Below are 13,258 nucleotides of genomic sequence, written 5' to 3'. Positions count from 1 at the left end.
GGAACACAATTGAACACATAGCCATTGACAATGTTGAAAATTAACGAAACCAAATTCCATACATTTTTCAGGTGGCACTAACTCCTTTGTCTCAAGGAAGATTTTGAGTTAAAACTCGTGATTTTAAAATTGCTCATCCGAAAGTCATCCAGATCCGTCAATTAAAAGTGTTATAAATTGTCCCTCTTCCAAATCAACTAAAATCAATGCCCTGAACTCCAAACACACAAACAAAGCACAAACAGAACTTGACTACATGTCCATTATATCTATATCACAATTTTATTTGTCACATGGAACTGACATTTACAAGCAATCAATCAGAAGTTTTCCATGCCTGTGTTACAGCAGGTTTTTTCATTGGAAAAATCAATATTTAGCCATCATGAGTTGTTGACCTGATAATTATGTATCATTCTTTATCACAAATCATACATAAAGCCACCTTACACTGCTTTTGAAGACCCTAACTGAGAAATATTTTACAAAAGGTTCTAGTAATATAAATAATTTGTTTTAATTCCTGCAAAATATTAAGTAAATTAAGGCTACATGACTTTGGAGGGGTTAGGCTTCAAGCAAATTATTGAGCTGAAAAGTTCAGATACAGGAAACTGCCACAGTCACTGAAATAAAACATGCACCAGCACTCCTATTATTCAACTCTTGAAGTGGTAACCAAGTGCAATCAACTGTCCACGCGCAGAGTCTATAAAAACACCATCGCAGAAAACCTCATGCTTGGCATCTTCCAATTTCATGCAGTTTTTCAGGTTAAACATTTACCTTTTCCATGTGCTAAGAATAAATCTGCTGATGAGCACAAGTTGCAAATGATGTCACTGCATCACTGCAATGATGTTTTGGCTGGTAACCTGTTTTTGCTAAGCAAATATAATCTACGCTAAGCGTATTGTTTTTTATTAGGAGCTCCATAAAATTGGCTCTTGGTGATGTATGTTACAATTGATTTGGGTTTTCTATGAAGCAGGCCTTGCCTGCAATCTGCTGTTATAATCCTTTGTCTTCTCCTTGCTGTTCTTGAGAAGATACAGGCATCGTAGAGTTATAGTGCTCTCCCAAACCATATGCGTGTCGATGATATCTGCAAAGGCAATTGTCAAGAATAAGTTGTTATCTTTGAATTCTTATAACCATGGATTCCTAGAAAAGAATTTTTTGTGTACATTACTTTAAATTCTACAAATTTAAATGAAGCACACAGGTCTTGTTCTTTGGCAAGGGCAGATTTCCAAGCATAAATCATGAATATGTACAGTTTTGGAATGCTGATTTTTGCAAAGCTTTCAAAATGGGTCAAGGAAACAATAAAATGGAACTGCTAAACAGAAAAAAAGTCAATGTATTGAGCAGAAGTCAGCCGAGAACAAGTCAGGAGCAACTCTGCAGCCTCTCTTTGGCTCTGCACTCCACACTTCTTTTGTGCCTTGCAGCTCAATGGATTAGCCCCAGAATGACTTAAAATATCACCTTTCTTAAAATTAAAGTAACCAATGAATACTTACGAGAGAACAAGGGGCTGTTGTTGGAACTGTTCACCGATGGTTAATGTGGGGCTGTCTGCCTGGATTATCTGGATGGGTAACTTGAAGAGATGGGTCATTGCACTTATCTGCAAAGGACAACCACAAAAAATCTTCTTTACGTGGACTTATTTTGTATTTCAAAATATAAGGGAGGCAGTCAACTCGCTAGGGTCAAGGTAAAAGTGGAAACAATTAAGTCTAATTTACAAGTGACAGTTAGTCCATTAGTCTGTCAGTCAGATGGGTGCAAAAGGGATATTAACCTGGCCCTTTGGGACCAACAAAAAGTACACTGTCAAATTCCAGACTATTCACAATCCACATGGCGGTTTGGATGATTTTGCAATGCTGAGGGAGATTGTGCCCTGATATTATTTATTATTTATTTATGAAGTAATTCACATGTGCTTGATGTAAAAGACACTCCTACACTTTGCCTGTTATCAATTGCTTCTTCATGGCAGAAAATACTTAATTTATAAAGGATTATTTGCTTTTCGTGCCTTTTGTTTATTTCCAATAATAACACCACTCAAAATCCAAAGAAGAATGTTCAAAACCTAACCTGTTGAAGTTACAGCTCAGTGCATATTACACTTTTTTGGGACACAGTGAAAAACCACGCACAACCTTTTGATCACAAAACACGATTTCGTCCAAAGAACTCTTCTATTTCCAAAAATCAGTAAATTGACTGATCATTGGAAATTGCCTACATTTCTTCTAAATGACAGCAAGCCAGATGGAATAATTTCACGAGCGTTTAATACCAGTACGATTTTTAATCCAAGTAAGCAAGTGTTTGTTGGGATAAATGCAAATGATCCTATATGCCTTTAATATTTATGTAAAAAAAAAAACGACAGAACTATTAAGAGTAAGGGTTTGCCTACCTCATGGTGACCTCCCCATGCTGCCGTGGTGGCAATGTCTCTGCAGTATTTCTCATAGTCCTCTGTTGGGAAGATCCAAAACAAAGAAACAATTTACCATACTGTGAGAAATAGTCAATAATCACATTTAGCAAAGGTCAAAATATATTAATATTTATGGCCTTCACAAACCATCCACTAATTCCACTGGGAACAAAGTCAGAAAAGATGTCATTTTATGTTGTATCAAACACTAATTGTGATTAACACATGATGGAAGCAATGGCCACTCACCTAATGTATATGGGTCTCCAGAGTCAGGCTTGGACAGGAAGCACATGAAATCATCAGCATGAGACTGCATGTAGTCTGAAACCTGTTCCCTCAATTGCTGCATTGAAACCTGTATGATGAAATAATATTAGAAACTTTAACACTTAATACAAGGCAAAATAAATACAGCTCACAAACTACTTAACAGTAACACCTCAGGTGTATGAAAATCATAGTAATATATGTCTGTTAGGCTGCTGCAATGCAACACAAAGCATGTTGACACAACACAATTGCAATGCCTTATAAATGGTAATGTAAACTGCGATACAATGCCAACACCTACAACAAAACACACAACAATCATAAGCAACTCTATGAAACATAACCCAACCAACCCAACCCATCCCGACACAACCTAGCTCAAACAACTGCACTCAAAAGCTGTTGTATGTGATAACAGGCCCCCCCCCCAAAAAAAAAACCAACTCTTAACTGATTCAAACTGGTTAGTTCACAAACCTTAGTTCCGCGTAGCCCAAGTTGATATTGCACTGCATTGTAAAGACAGTGTCCGTCTGAAGAAATCTGAAGAACAAAAAACGATCAATTTCATTACACACAGACAGTCATAGGACTTTTAACCATACAAATGTTCTATTTTAACCCATCCACTGAAATGACCCTCAGAATTTGAAGCAACAGAAGGTGCCACTGGGTGTTAGAACAGCTGTGGATTTAGGAGGATTCCGTTAAGCTTCCTAATCAAGATATCCATCTGGTACAAAGCTCACCTCCTTAACTCTCAGCCCTCTCTCAGCAAGCAGAGCTTCCATCTTCCTTTCCTCTATCCTCCTGGAGCTAGACTCCAAGTTAGCAGCATCTTCCGCAGCCCTAGCTTCTCGCTCCTTCTCCTGGGCTGCCTTCTTGTCCTGAAACAAAATTGCAAAGAATGTAAAACTCAGATGAGAAAATGTCAGACTTTGGGGAAATGACTATGGCAAAAATTGGTTTTTACCTCTTAATCAAATGGACCCTTTCTGCCAGTCAATCAATCAAGCAGTGCATATTGACCAATTGGATCGCGACTTTTGGCCAGTGACCATGATAGCTCAATCAAACATCCTTCTTGTTGGACACTCACTCGTCTTTTCTGTGCTTTGCTTATTCTGGTAGGTTGTGCATCTCCATCTTCTCCCAAACTCAGACTGCCAACTTGTTCAGGTAAGCTGCCGTTAACCTGCAAGAGAGAGACAGAAATGCAAAGCATGAGTTTACAAAAAGTCTCCCCACCAAAAAAGAAAGAAAAGATTCCTCAATATTACAAGAGCTATGGCTCTTTACCCCATGGGCAACTTGCAGGCAGCAGCTAGTCGGTTGGCCGTCTACAGGTGAGATACTGGTGAGGCTCCTGAGAAACCACTAAAATGGAATAGATTCTACCATACCTGATTCTCAGTATGTGCATCGTCTTCTTCTGCTTCTTTTAATGAACTCAGCTCCTCTTCTTGTCGTTGACTGAGGTCTGATTCCAACTTGGCAATTTCTGTCGTCACTTCTTTTTTCTTCTTTTTGTCTCCCTTTGGAATGGAGCGCTTCAAGGCTTGCACCTGAGCTGAATTGAGAATTCCTAAATTAATGTGTTTAATTATTTAATTCTGAGTAGCTTGAGTAACTCCAGCTGACATGCTCATATTCATTCACATGTAGCGCTGGAGGAGTGGTCTGTTGGTTTTATGTGGTAGCAAGAGACCCCCAAAAAACGGCCTCTCCAAAATTGTCCAAATTTCACCTCTTTTATCCCACCCCAGATTCTACTACCTACCTCATACCATTCAGCAGTCATTCACGAAGCTACTAATCGACTTGACACCTAGTCGATGTCAAGTCGATTAGTAGCTTCGTGAATGACTGCTGAATGGTATGAGGTAGGTAGTAGAATCTGGGATTCTACCTAGTCGATGTCAAGTCGATTAGTAGCTTCGTGAATGACTGCTGAATGGTATGAGGTAGGTAGTAGAATCTGGGGTGGGATAAAAGAGGTGAAATTTGGACAATTTTGGAGAGGCCGTTTTTTTGGGGTCTCTTGCTACCACATAAAACCAACAGACCACTCCTCCAGCGCTACATGTGAATGAATATGAGCATGTCAGCTGGAGTTACTCAAGCTAAATTCTGAGAGATATACAGTTCACCACACGCTGGCAAAATCATAGCAGGTTGACAAAATTAAAGAAAAGTTTTTGTTTTGAAGTCAATGCAAAATTTTGATTCTTTTTTACAGCACTATGGCATGATTTAAGATGTTTTGTAAGCTCAAACTTTCGTGAGAACAAAAAGTTTTCATCCTCTTTCTGATTAACGTTAGATGCAGAATTGCAGAATGCTGATTCCCTCGTAGCCCCACTAGTGTGGCCGTCGGTATGCTGCGCTGAACCTAAGGCCACACACCATGGTCCGCGCACTACTGAGGACGTTTTCATAAAATTTGCAGGGAATTTCTTACATATGGTTGTATTCTACGATGTCCCATCTATCACTTCTGGTATGCTTAGGTGTAATGAGGTTCAATTTTTCGAAATATTCTTGAATCTTTCTGGAGCCCATATGCACTCGTGAAACGTCCGGTGATGGCAGCCATTTTGAATGTGACAAGAGATGACCTCAAGCTGTGACGTCGCGTTTATGCAAATTGCTTGACGAGCGAGGGCGCGAGTTGCAAATGCGACGGCTGTTTCCTGTACCATGCATTTATCGTCTAGGGGCCACGTGCACTGATCTCTTTTCAGGATCTACGGCACAGGAAACAGCCGTCGCATTTGCAACTCGCGCCCTCGCTCGATAAGCAATTTGCATAAACGCGACGTCACAGCTTGAGGTCATCTCTTGTCACATTCAAAATGGCTGCCATCACCGGACGTTTCACGAGTGCATATGGGCTCCAGAAAGATTCAAGAATATCTCGAAAAATTGAACCTCATTACACCTAAGCATCCCAGAAGTGAAAGATGGGACATTGTAGAATACAACCATATGTAAGAAATTCCCTGCAAATTTTATGAAAACGTCCTCAGTAGTGCGCGGACCACGGTGTGTGGCCTTAGGTTCAGCGCAGCATACCGACTGCCACACTAGTGGGGCTAATTCCCTCGCCCTCGGTTACCATGTCCCTCACAGACTTGTGTACTACTTCTTGTGTGCATTCATCTACTTTGTCTATTACAGGAAACTAAACCTACAAAAAAGTGAGCTGGAAATTTCAAGCTAGTCAAATAACAGTGTGTCAAAATTACACGGTTAATGCAATGGACGGTTAACAAACAATGATCTTCCGATCCCATCTTCACATAGCAGTTCACGACACAAATTATCTTTACACAGCTTCGTACATTCCCTCCAATTTCTTTAAGTTGTCATTATTGAAATGACAGGATTGCGCGACTTGCCTTGCAGTTCTTTCCTCTCCTTTCGATGTTTCTGAAGCAGAGTTTCTTCGTCGTCTGCCATTTTCAATTTTATGTACTTATCAAGTAGTTCGTGTCGATTTACATTGTCAAGGAGAAAACATTATGCTGGAAACATGAACTGTACGATAAAAATACACAAGGTCAAAGGTCAATTAAAACCACACATGACTGGGAGAGGCAAGGACTGAGGTTGCACCCTGCTCAAAATGGTTTGTTTTGACAAAGAAATGTAGAATATTTTGGGTTTTCTTTTACAATCAGATTTCTTCAAATGCTAATCTGTATGGCATGAGAAAGTGATAGTATCAAAAGCACAGCAAATCCCCACAAAGAGGCAAATTAAAAAAAGTTTATCACGTTTATAATCTTTTTTGCCAATTTTATTTTATGCAAAAATATAATTTTATTACCTTTTTCTGTTTTTTTTTTAACATAGGTTATGTTATTTTTGTATTTTCTTATGATGCGATAGTTTTGAATACGTTTATTTTGTATGATGCATTTTAGCGGTTTCCAGTGGGTGTTAAAAATATAAATAAATGAATGAATAAATAAAAAAGAAATAACAACGTTGTCAAATTGATTTTGCAGGGTTATGTTCTAACAGTAGATCCAGGGGCCAATGGGGGCCATGCCCCCCCCCCCCCCAAAAAAAGTGATGTTACAAAAAAGGCAGCCACTAGCCTACACCACCATCTTTTGCTAAAAACAAATTGGTTAAAGTGGCCAGAAATTGCCTCAGATTACACTACTGAGCATCCATCTAGAATCCAAAATGTTTCCACCACGCTGTAAATTTTTGGACCCACTTTTTGGGCGATTTTTTTTGCCCCCCCCCCCCCAAAGTTGTGCTCTGGATCCGCCCTTGTTCCACTTTGATTTTGTGCCCTGTCTGTTTTAGAATTACCAAAATGCAAAATGGGCAAAGAAAAATGTGATACTTCATTAAATCATAATCATGTTTATTCATGATGATGTTGGACTGATGAGGGTCTTCTAACATGTTTCCTGTGTTTTTTCTTTATTAACTCAGCACGGCCGACTGAAAGTCAAGACCACAGCTGAGCAGCAGGAGGCGAAGAGGAAAGAAAGAGAGAAGAAGCTCAAGCTGTACACAGGAGCAACTCAGAAGGTTTTTCAAAAGGTGGGCTCAAAATCCACAAAACTTTAATAAGGATTTTCTTATTTTCGAACCTGAATGGGGTATTTCTTGGAACTCTGCTTAATTAAAGATAATGGACATCAGTTTCAAACATTCAAAAATGAAATTATCCCTCTTATAATCTTGCCCTGCTTATATATCTTCTTATTTCTTGTTGGTGATTCTCCTGTCAAGAGGAAGGATGGAGAATTTGACGATGAATCCCTGGAGATTACCAGCCAGCTGCTGTCATCCAACCCAGACTTCTACACTCTCTGGAATTACCGCCGGGAAATATTCCTGGATCTCACCAAAAACAGGTTTGTTGACGGCCATACTCGCTCTTTAGAAAAACAGAGTAAAGTTGGAATTTCAATCCCAAGTGTCTGTGCACTTTTTAGGAAGCCTTGATTTCTTTCCAGGAATAAATAAAAATATTTTCTTTGTTTGCTTATGGTTACTTCCAAGGTAAACAGGACCTTTGAGTTTATTTCCAGAAACAAAAAATAAATATTTTTTTTCTGTTTGTGGTTATGTCCAGTGAATCCCAGGAGATGCAAGACAGATACAGCAAGGAGCTGAAGTTCCTTGAATCATGCCTGATGGTCAACCCTAAGTCTTACGGGTCATGGCACCATAGAGGCTGGGTCATGGACCACATGCCGGAACCAGACTGGAAGCGGGAGGTGGCACTGTGCAACCAGTACCTGGAGTACGACGAGAGGAATTGTGAGTCAGACTTTCTTCAATTTCAAAATTGTATGATATCAACCCGTTAATTTAGTACTGTAAGTTTTTCTTACATACACCTTATAATGATGTGGCGTCAAGCTCCTTGCCAATTTCTTGGTTTTCCTTTCAGTCCATTGCTGGGACTACCGTCGCATTGTTGTCTCCAGGGCCAACGTCCCTCCTGCCGATGAGCTCAAGTTTACCGACACCAAGATCTCCAGTAACTTCTCCAACTATTCCTCCTGGCATTACCGCAGCAAACTGCTTCCATTGCTGCATCCAGACCCAGAGAACAAGGGAAGAGTCAAGGAAGACATACTGCTACAAGGTAAGACGTTGATGGGTAGACGTTGATGGTTAGCTCAAGCCTATCCACTGCTGAGCCAAGTCACCCAGGCCAAGAGTGTGGTCATTTTTTATAGAATTTTCTTTGCCTCAGAAAGTATGCCAAGATTTGAGGCACCTAACTTGGACGATGTACATAGGTTCATTTTAGAAACTAAAAAGTGAGAGTTATCTCTCCCCTCTTCCTTGGTCAGTTGTAGTGATTTCCTCACAAGTCAGTCAGAAGTTCAGGACAAGTCAGTCACAAGTCCTTTCAGTCCTCAAGTCAAACTATTCAAATGTGATGCCGAAGGTATTCTTCTGTTTGCTTGAGATGGACTTGTGATGATGAATAGCCTAGTGATGGATTCTCCTACAGCAAAAACCTGAAAACACCTCTTAACCTCAACAAAAATCCAAACCTAATCGAACAAAAGGATCTCAAGATGTTGACATTTTGTTTGAAACACCAGATATATGTAAACAGAAGTTTTAAAAAATATATGTTTTTGTTTCATTTTGTGTATTATCCCTGTCTTCCCAGAATGTATACAAACTGTCCCTGCCAACTCATTTCATTCTAGGTATGTTTACCAAACCAATTAGTGACAGCTCATTGATGCTGAGTTTCTTTTTCTTTCCATTGCAGAGTATGAGCTGGTTCAAAACGCCTTCTTCACAGATCCCAACGACCAGAGTGCCTGGTTTTACCAGCGGTGGCTGCTGGGTAGAGGTCAGTGGACAGGTCAAAGAGCAAAGGTTACAAGTGATCAACCAGTGAACTTCAGTCAACACTAAGACTGTAAAAGTTTCTTGATAAAATTTGGGTAAACTCCTCTTTTTAGTAGATAATGGAATTCTTTTTTTTTTTATAACCAACAGCCGAGAAACCACAGGATATTAATCTGCTTTACGCAAGACGAGAGCCTAGTAGAATTGTGGCTGTTTTTGCTCAGCCTGTTAAACTCTCTGAGGATGGCGCTGCAACATCTGTGACAGTAAACGGCAGTGGAGTTTCTGGAACATGGAGGAACTCGCAGGGAGCACATAACCACGCCTTGGTGTGGGTATCCTTTGTTGGATGAGAACCAAGACCGATCGACCTGTAATCTTCCAATTCATTTATTAGGTGCAGTTTTCATTGTATGGTTCTGCATTTGTCCTGTTTTCCTTGACTAAGCCAATTTGTGACAGGTGTATTTGATGAACAATGATGCACTCTCTGCCCAAGGCACATTGGAAGTATGCCTGTCAGTAGATGACCTGGGCGTGTCTAGACAATGCACCCTGACAGCAGGTAAACTAGTATGTTAGCCGTATTCAGAATAGCCTGGATTAGCCAATCAATGGGTGGTCATATTTTAGTTGTCCAACAGGCAGAATCTTCTTTGCTCCAGCATTCCGTGAAGAAAACGTCAAAGAAATCAAATTTTTATTAAAAACTTTCTTTCCTGTAGTGAAGTGTGTGCAGCTCCTATGTGTTAACCGTTTAGTCTGCCTGAAACTGCCCCAAACCGCCCTGCCTATCACTCACTGTACCTCCCAAAACCGCCCAAGTGGTTTTATTGATTCTTTAGTGAATTAATACAATGTGATAAACAACTCACGGACTTTGGATTGGTGTCGTGTGAATTTCTGAATTTGGATGGCACAAAATGAATCTTGTAAATCCTGTGCGTGGTCATAAAAAATAATTGATCTCAAGGTCAAAGTTTACAGCAGGTTTTCACTTAATGAAGCAATTAAATTTGTAGTTTTCTCACATTACCATTTGTTTTGATTGAACAGACCAGACTGAAGGCTGGTGCCATGAGTCAACAGACAGCGTGGAGCTCTTCACTGCACAGTTGAGTATGGAGAAGTCAGGGGTTCTGACCCAGGAGCTTGAGTCTTGCCAACAGCTACAAGAACTAGAACCAGATAACAAATGTAAATATTCAAGCTGAATACTGACCATTGGATTATATTCAGACAAGGATAAGCTTGTCCTTCATCATAAGTAACTGGATTCAGTGGACTGGATATCTCAATCCACAATATTCTTAACTGCATATTCACTGTATTCATTTATTTCCATCCATGATACTTGTATTATTCCATGTTTATCAAGATCCCTCAGAATTTTTTTTATGAAAGTAAACTTATCTGGACCAAATTCAGAGAGCCTCTTTTCAGTAAGTGGAATACTTGATCTCAAACAAGAAACATATTTCACAGTCATAACATTTAAACACCTTTGCATTCGTTGATATTTTTATTTTAATAAAAAACAACAAACCACCTTAATCCACATTTAATGGGAACATGTTCTAAGATGATGAGGCCTCTGCCTTCTTCTCCTTTCAGGGTGCTTACTGACCATCATTCTCCTCATGAGGGCCATCGACCCCCTCAAGTATGAGGCAGAGACGTTACGATATTTTGAAACCCTCCTACAGACAGACCCGCGCAGGGCGGGGTACTTCCGAGACCTGCGCAGCAAGTTTGTCATCGAAAATGCCATCACTCGAAACATGCAACAGCAGTCCGCTAGTAGAGAAATAGATTTATCTGGGAAGGTAAATATGTATGTGTGTATATAGCTATTCTTGTGAAATGCTTAATTGTCATTGATTTTAAGAACTCTGTGCACACATAATCTGTCATGATTCCTCATTTTCTAACATTATCCACTATGTTATCATGTTCTTTCTTCCATTCATATTTTTTTCTCTTCAGGAACTCACAACCCTCCGCCACACAGAACGCATGGTGCTGATGACCCGGGTCAATCTCTCATCCAATCAGCTTCCTTCTCTCAAGGGATGCCATACGCTGCTGTGTGCACAGACGCTATTGGCCGATAGCAACTCTATCCGAGATTTGAAAGACCTGCCCTCTCTGCCGTGTCTTGAGACGCTATCACTGAAGGCAAATTGTATCCTTTTTCAATGAAAACCTTGAACTCCCCCCCCCCCAAACAATAAAAATTGATTGCACATAAATATTAAAGCTTCATCTTCTGTGCATGTTTCCTGAACTCCTCCAAACAATCAGCCATAGGAACTGTGCAGGACCTGGCACCCCTACAGACCAGCACCAGACTACAGAATCTGGATCTAAGATCCAACCCTGTTTGCGACATTCCAGACTTCCAGCAGAGTGTGAAAGCACTTCTTCCACAACTCACCACACTGAATGAGGAAAAACTTTGATGTTGATTCAGATCTTGTTGTCTTAATTGCATATCCTGTAAGCATTTTTTTCTAAGATGGTTAAAGGAATAACATCAGGGGGTGTGGAATGGGGCAGGGGTGGGGGGGGGGGGCAATGATGTCTTCCTTATAGGATGCAAATGTTGTAATATTTAGTTTAACTGACAACTTCAAATCCCTAATATAAAACTTTTTAAATTTGCTTCCTTTTCCCCTATTTTGCTTTAAAAAGAGTTCATTATAAACTCTTTTCTATTTTAGTGGGCTTTGGAGGAATTTTTTAAGGGGGGGGGGGGTTAAATATTCTCCCATTGCAAAGTGCATGTATACAGAAGCCCTTAACCATCTTAGAAAAAAGCTTAGTGTCCAAATAATATACCATCATTAAATGTCTGTCGTGTCTGAGGCTGCTATAAGTAAATACTGTTTAAAAAAACACACATTTGCATGGCTCGCAGTCAATATCAAAAGTAGCTTTATTATAACACGTCAAAACACAAACTATAAGGCATACTTTTGTCATTTTTTAAACACTTTAGCTCCTGAAAAACCGATGTTACTTCTTTTAACAAATATAATTGTTATTCATTCATATAGATTTTGCATAGAACAACAGCTTAATTTCTGAAAATTTCTTATTCAAAAAATATAATGATTACATTGCCAGAGAATAATTCTTCCCAGATCTTACAAAATTATAATTTTTTTCTTTTTTTTCTCGAGCTGATATTGGTGTATTGCACAAGTGATACACCTAATTATGAAGGATAAACTTGAAATAATACATTTGTACATTTTCACCTGTTTTTAAACTGTACACAAATTAACACTGAAATTAACAAAACAAGAAGCCCTCGTACATACTGCAGATGAACCAAATTCCCTTGACTTAGTAATCTTGAATGTGCATCAATTTGTTAATCCCTTTCTGTTTCATATACTTTGTAGAAAGTTAAGCTTCAAATCCTGCACAATATGAGTATCTCTAGTTCTTATGTCCAGAGATATATCCTTTGTGTGAGCTGTAGTAGCAAACCATTAACCCAGATCCATGGTTTGGGACAGAAGGGGTTTGTACAAGCTGGATAGTAGGGCTACAAATCCTTGGACCCTACAAGTCCCGAGACCTAATAGTTTTGGGGAAATTACCAGATGAAGTACATGTTTCCCGCTGGTTTGCATTTTGTGCAGTAAACACCGTAGCAACCCCTGACAGTACCACGCGGTGCTTCCTTCATCTAAACCTAAATGTACCTCAAAAGTGGGATATTCCCAACAAGCAAGATGAAGTACATGTATATGTTTCCCGCTGGTTTGTGTTTTGTGCAGTAAACACCATAGCAACGCTTGTAAGCACCACGGGGTACTTGCTACAATCTAAACCTAAATGTACCTCAAAAGTGGAATATTCCAGACAAACAGACCATCGTTGGAAAGCTTGATAGTAGGATTACAAGATGCGCAAATCTCCAAGTCCTGACAGAGAATACGATTTTCCAACTATTCTGTGCTTATTTTTAAGTATGTGCTTATATTTCTCACACAACCAACTGTCAGACAAGTTTGCTTTTGCTTCAATGCTTGAATAAACACTCGTCAGCATTTTTTCTACCGTTTTGAATAGGTACTGAGTCCAACATTTGACCAAGAACTCTGTTTCTGATAATGCCAGCAAGCAAACAAAATAGCTGTTTGATGAAAGTTTGTC

General features: G+C 39.6%; 2 protein-coding genes across 2 annotated transcripts; one reads left to right on the top strand and one right to left on the bottom strand.

Moving 5' to 3' along the window:
* Positions 1 to 259: 259 nt before the first annotated feature.
* Positions 260 to 6,278, bottom strand: LOC119739545 (deubiquitinase OTUD6B-like). The gene is made up of 9 exons (XM_038214525.1): positions 6,139 to 6,278; positions 4,141 to 4,307; positions 3,837 to 3,932; positions 3,487 to 3,624; positions 3,215 to 3,280; positions 2,714 to 2,822; positions 2,441 to 2,502; positions 1,527 to 1,633; positions 260 to 1,105 (listed from the first exon to the last, which is right to left on the bottom strand). Exons 1-9 carry the CDS (start codon positions 6,197 to 6,199, stop codon positions 1,012 to 1,014), a joined length of 900 nt encoding a protein of 299 aa, XP_038070453.1. The 5' UTR covers positions 6,200 to 6,278; the 3' UTR covers positions 260 to 1,011.
* A 34-nt stretch (positions 6,279 to 6,312) lies between these two features.
* Positions 6,313 to 11,592, top strand: LOC119739544 (geranylgeranyl transferase type-2 subunit alpha-like). The gene is made up of 12 exons (XM_038214524.1): positions 6,313 to 6,368; positions 7,193 to 7,303; positions 7,496 to 7,620; positions 7,842 to 8,029; positions 8,163 to 8,360; positions 9,006 to 9,089; positions 9,239 to 9,423; positions 9,551 to 9,653; positions 10,145 to 10,285; positions 10,703 to 10,914; positions 11,075 to 11,273; positions 11,393 to 11,592. The coding sequence occupies exons 1-12, from the start codon at positions 6,366 to 6,368 to the stop codon at positions 11,548 to 11,550; spliced, it is 1,707 nt and encodes a 568-aa protein (XP_038070452.1). The 5' UTR covers positions 6,313 to 6,365; the 3' UTR covers positions 11,551 to 11,592.
* The last annotated feature ends 1,666 nt before the right edge of the window (positions 11,593 to 13,258 follow it).

This window comes from Patiria miniata, unplaced genomic scaffold (assembly GCF_015706575.1).
Source record: "Patiria miniata isolate m_02_andy unplaced genomic scaffold, ASM1570657v1 HiC_scaffold_30, whole genome shotgun sequence".
Lineage (NCBI taxonomy): Eukaryota > Metazoa > Echinodermata > Asteroidea > Valvatida > Asterinidae > Patiria > Patiria miniata.
The sequence above is the reverse complement of the archived record's forward strand: the minus strand, read 5'-3'. Positions and strand labels throughout refer to the sequence as shown.

What these genes read in the sequence shown, in the direction of transcription:
- LOC119739545 (XM_038214525.1), bottom strand. Translation starts at nt 6,199, where the DNA reads ATGGCAGACGACGAAGAAACTCTGCTTCAGAAACATCGAAAGGAGAGG. An exon ending in ATGCACATACTGAGAATCAG is followed by an intron (nt 3,933 to 4,140) that starts GTATGGTAGAAT and finishes TCTCTCTTGCAG; the next exon opens with GTTAACGGCAGCTTACCTGA. An exon ending in CATGGGGAGGTCACCATGAG is followed by an intron (nt 1,634 to 2,440) that starts GTAGGCAAACCC and finishes TGTCCTTTGCAG; the next exon opens with ATAAGTGCAATGACCCATCT.
- LOC119739544 (XM_038214524.1), top strand. An exon ending in GCGGTGGCTGCTGGGTAGAG is followed by an intron (nt 9,090 to 9,238) that starts GTCAGTGGACAG and finishes TATAACCAACAG; the next exon opens with CCGAGAAACCACAGGATATT. An exon ending in GCTATCACTGAAGGCAAATT is followed by an intron (nt 11,274 to 11,392) that starts GTATCCTTTTTC and finishes CCAAACAATCAG; the next exon opens with CCATAGGAACTGTGCAGGAC.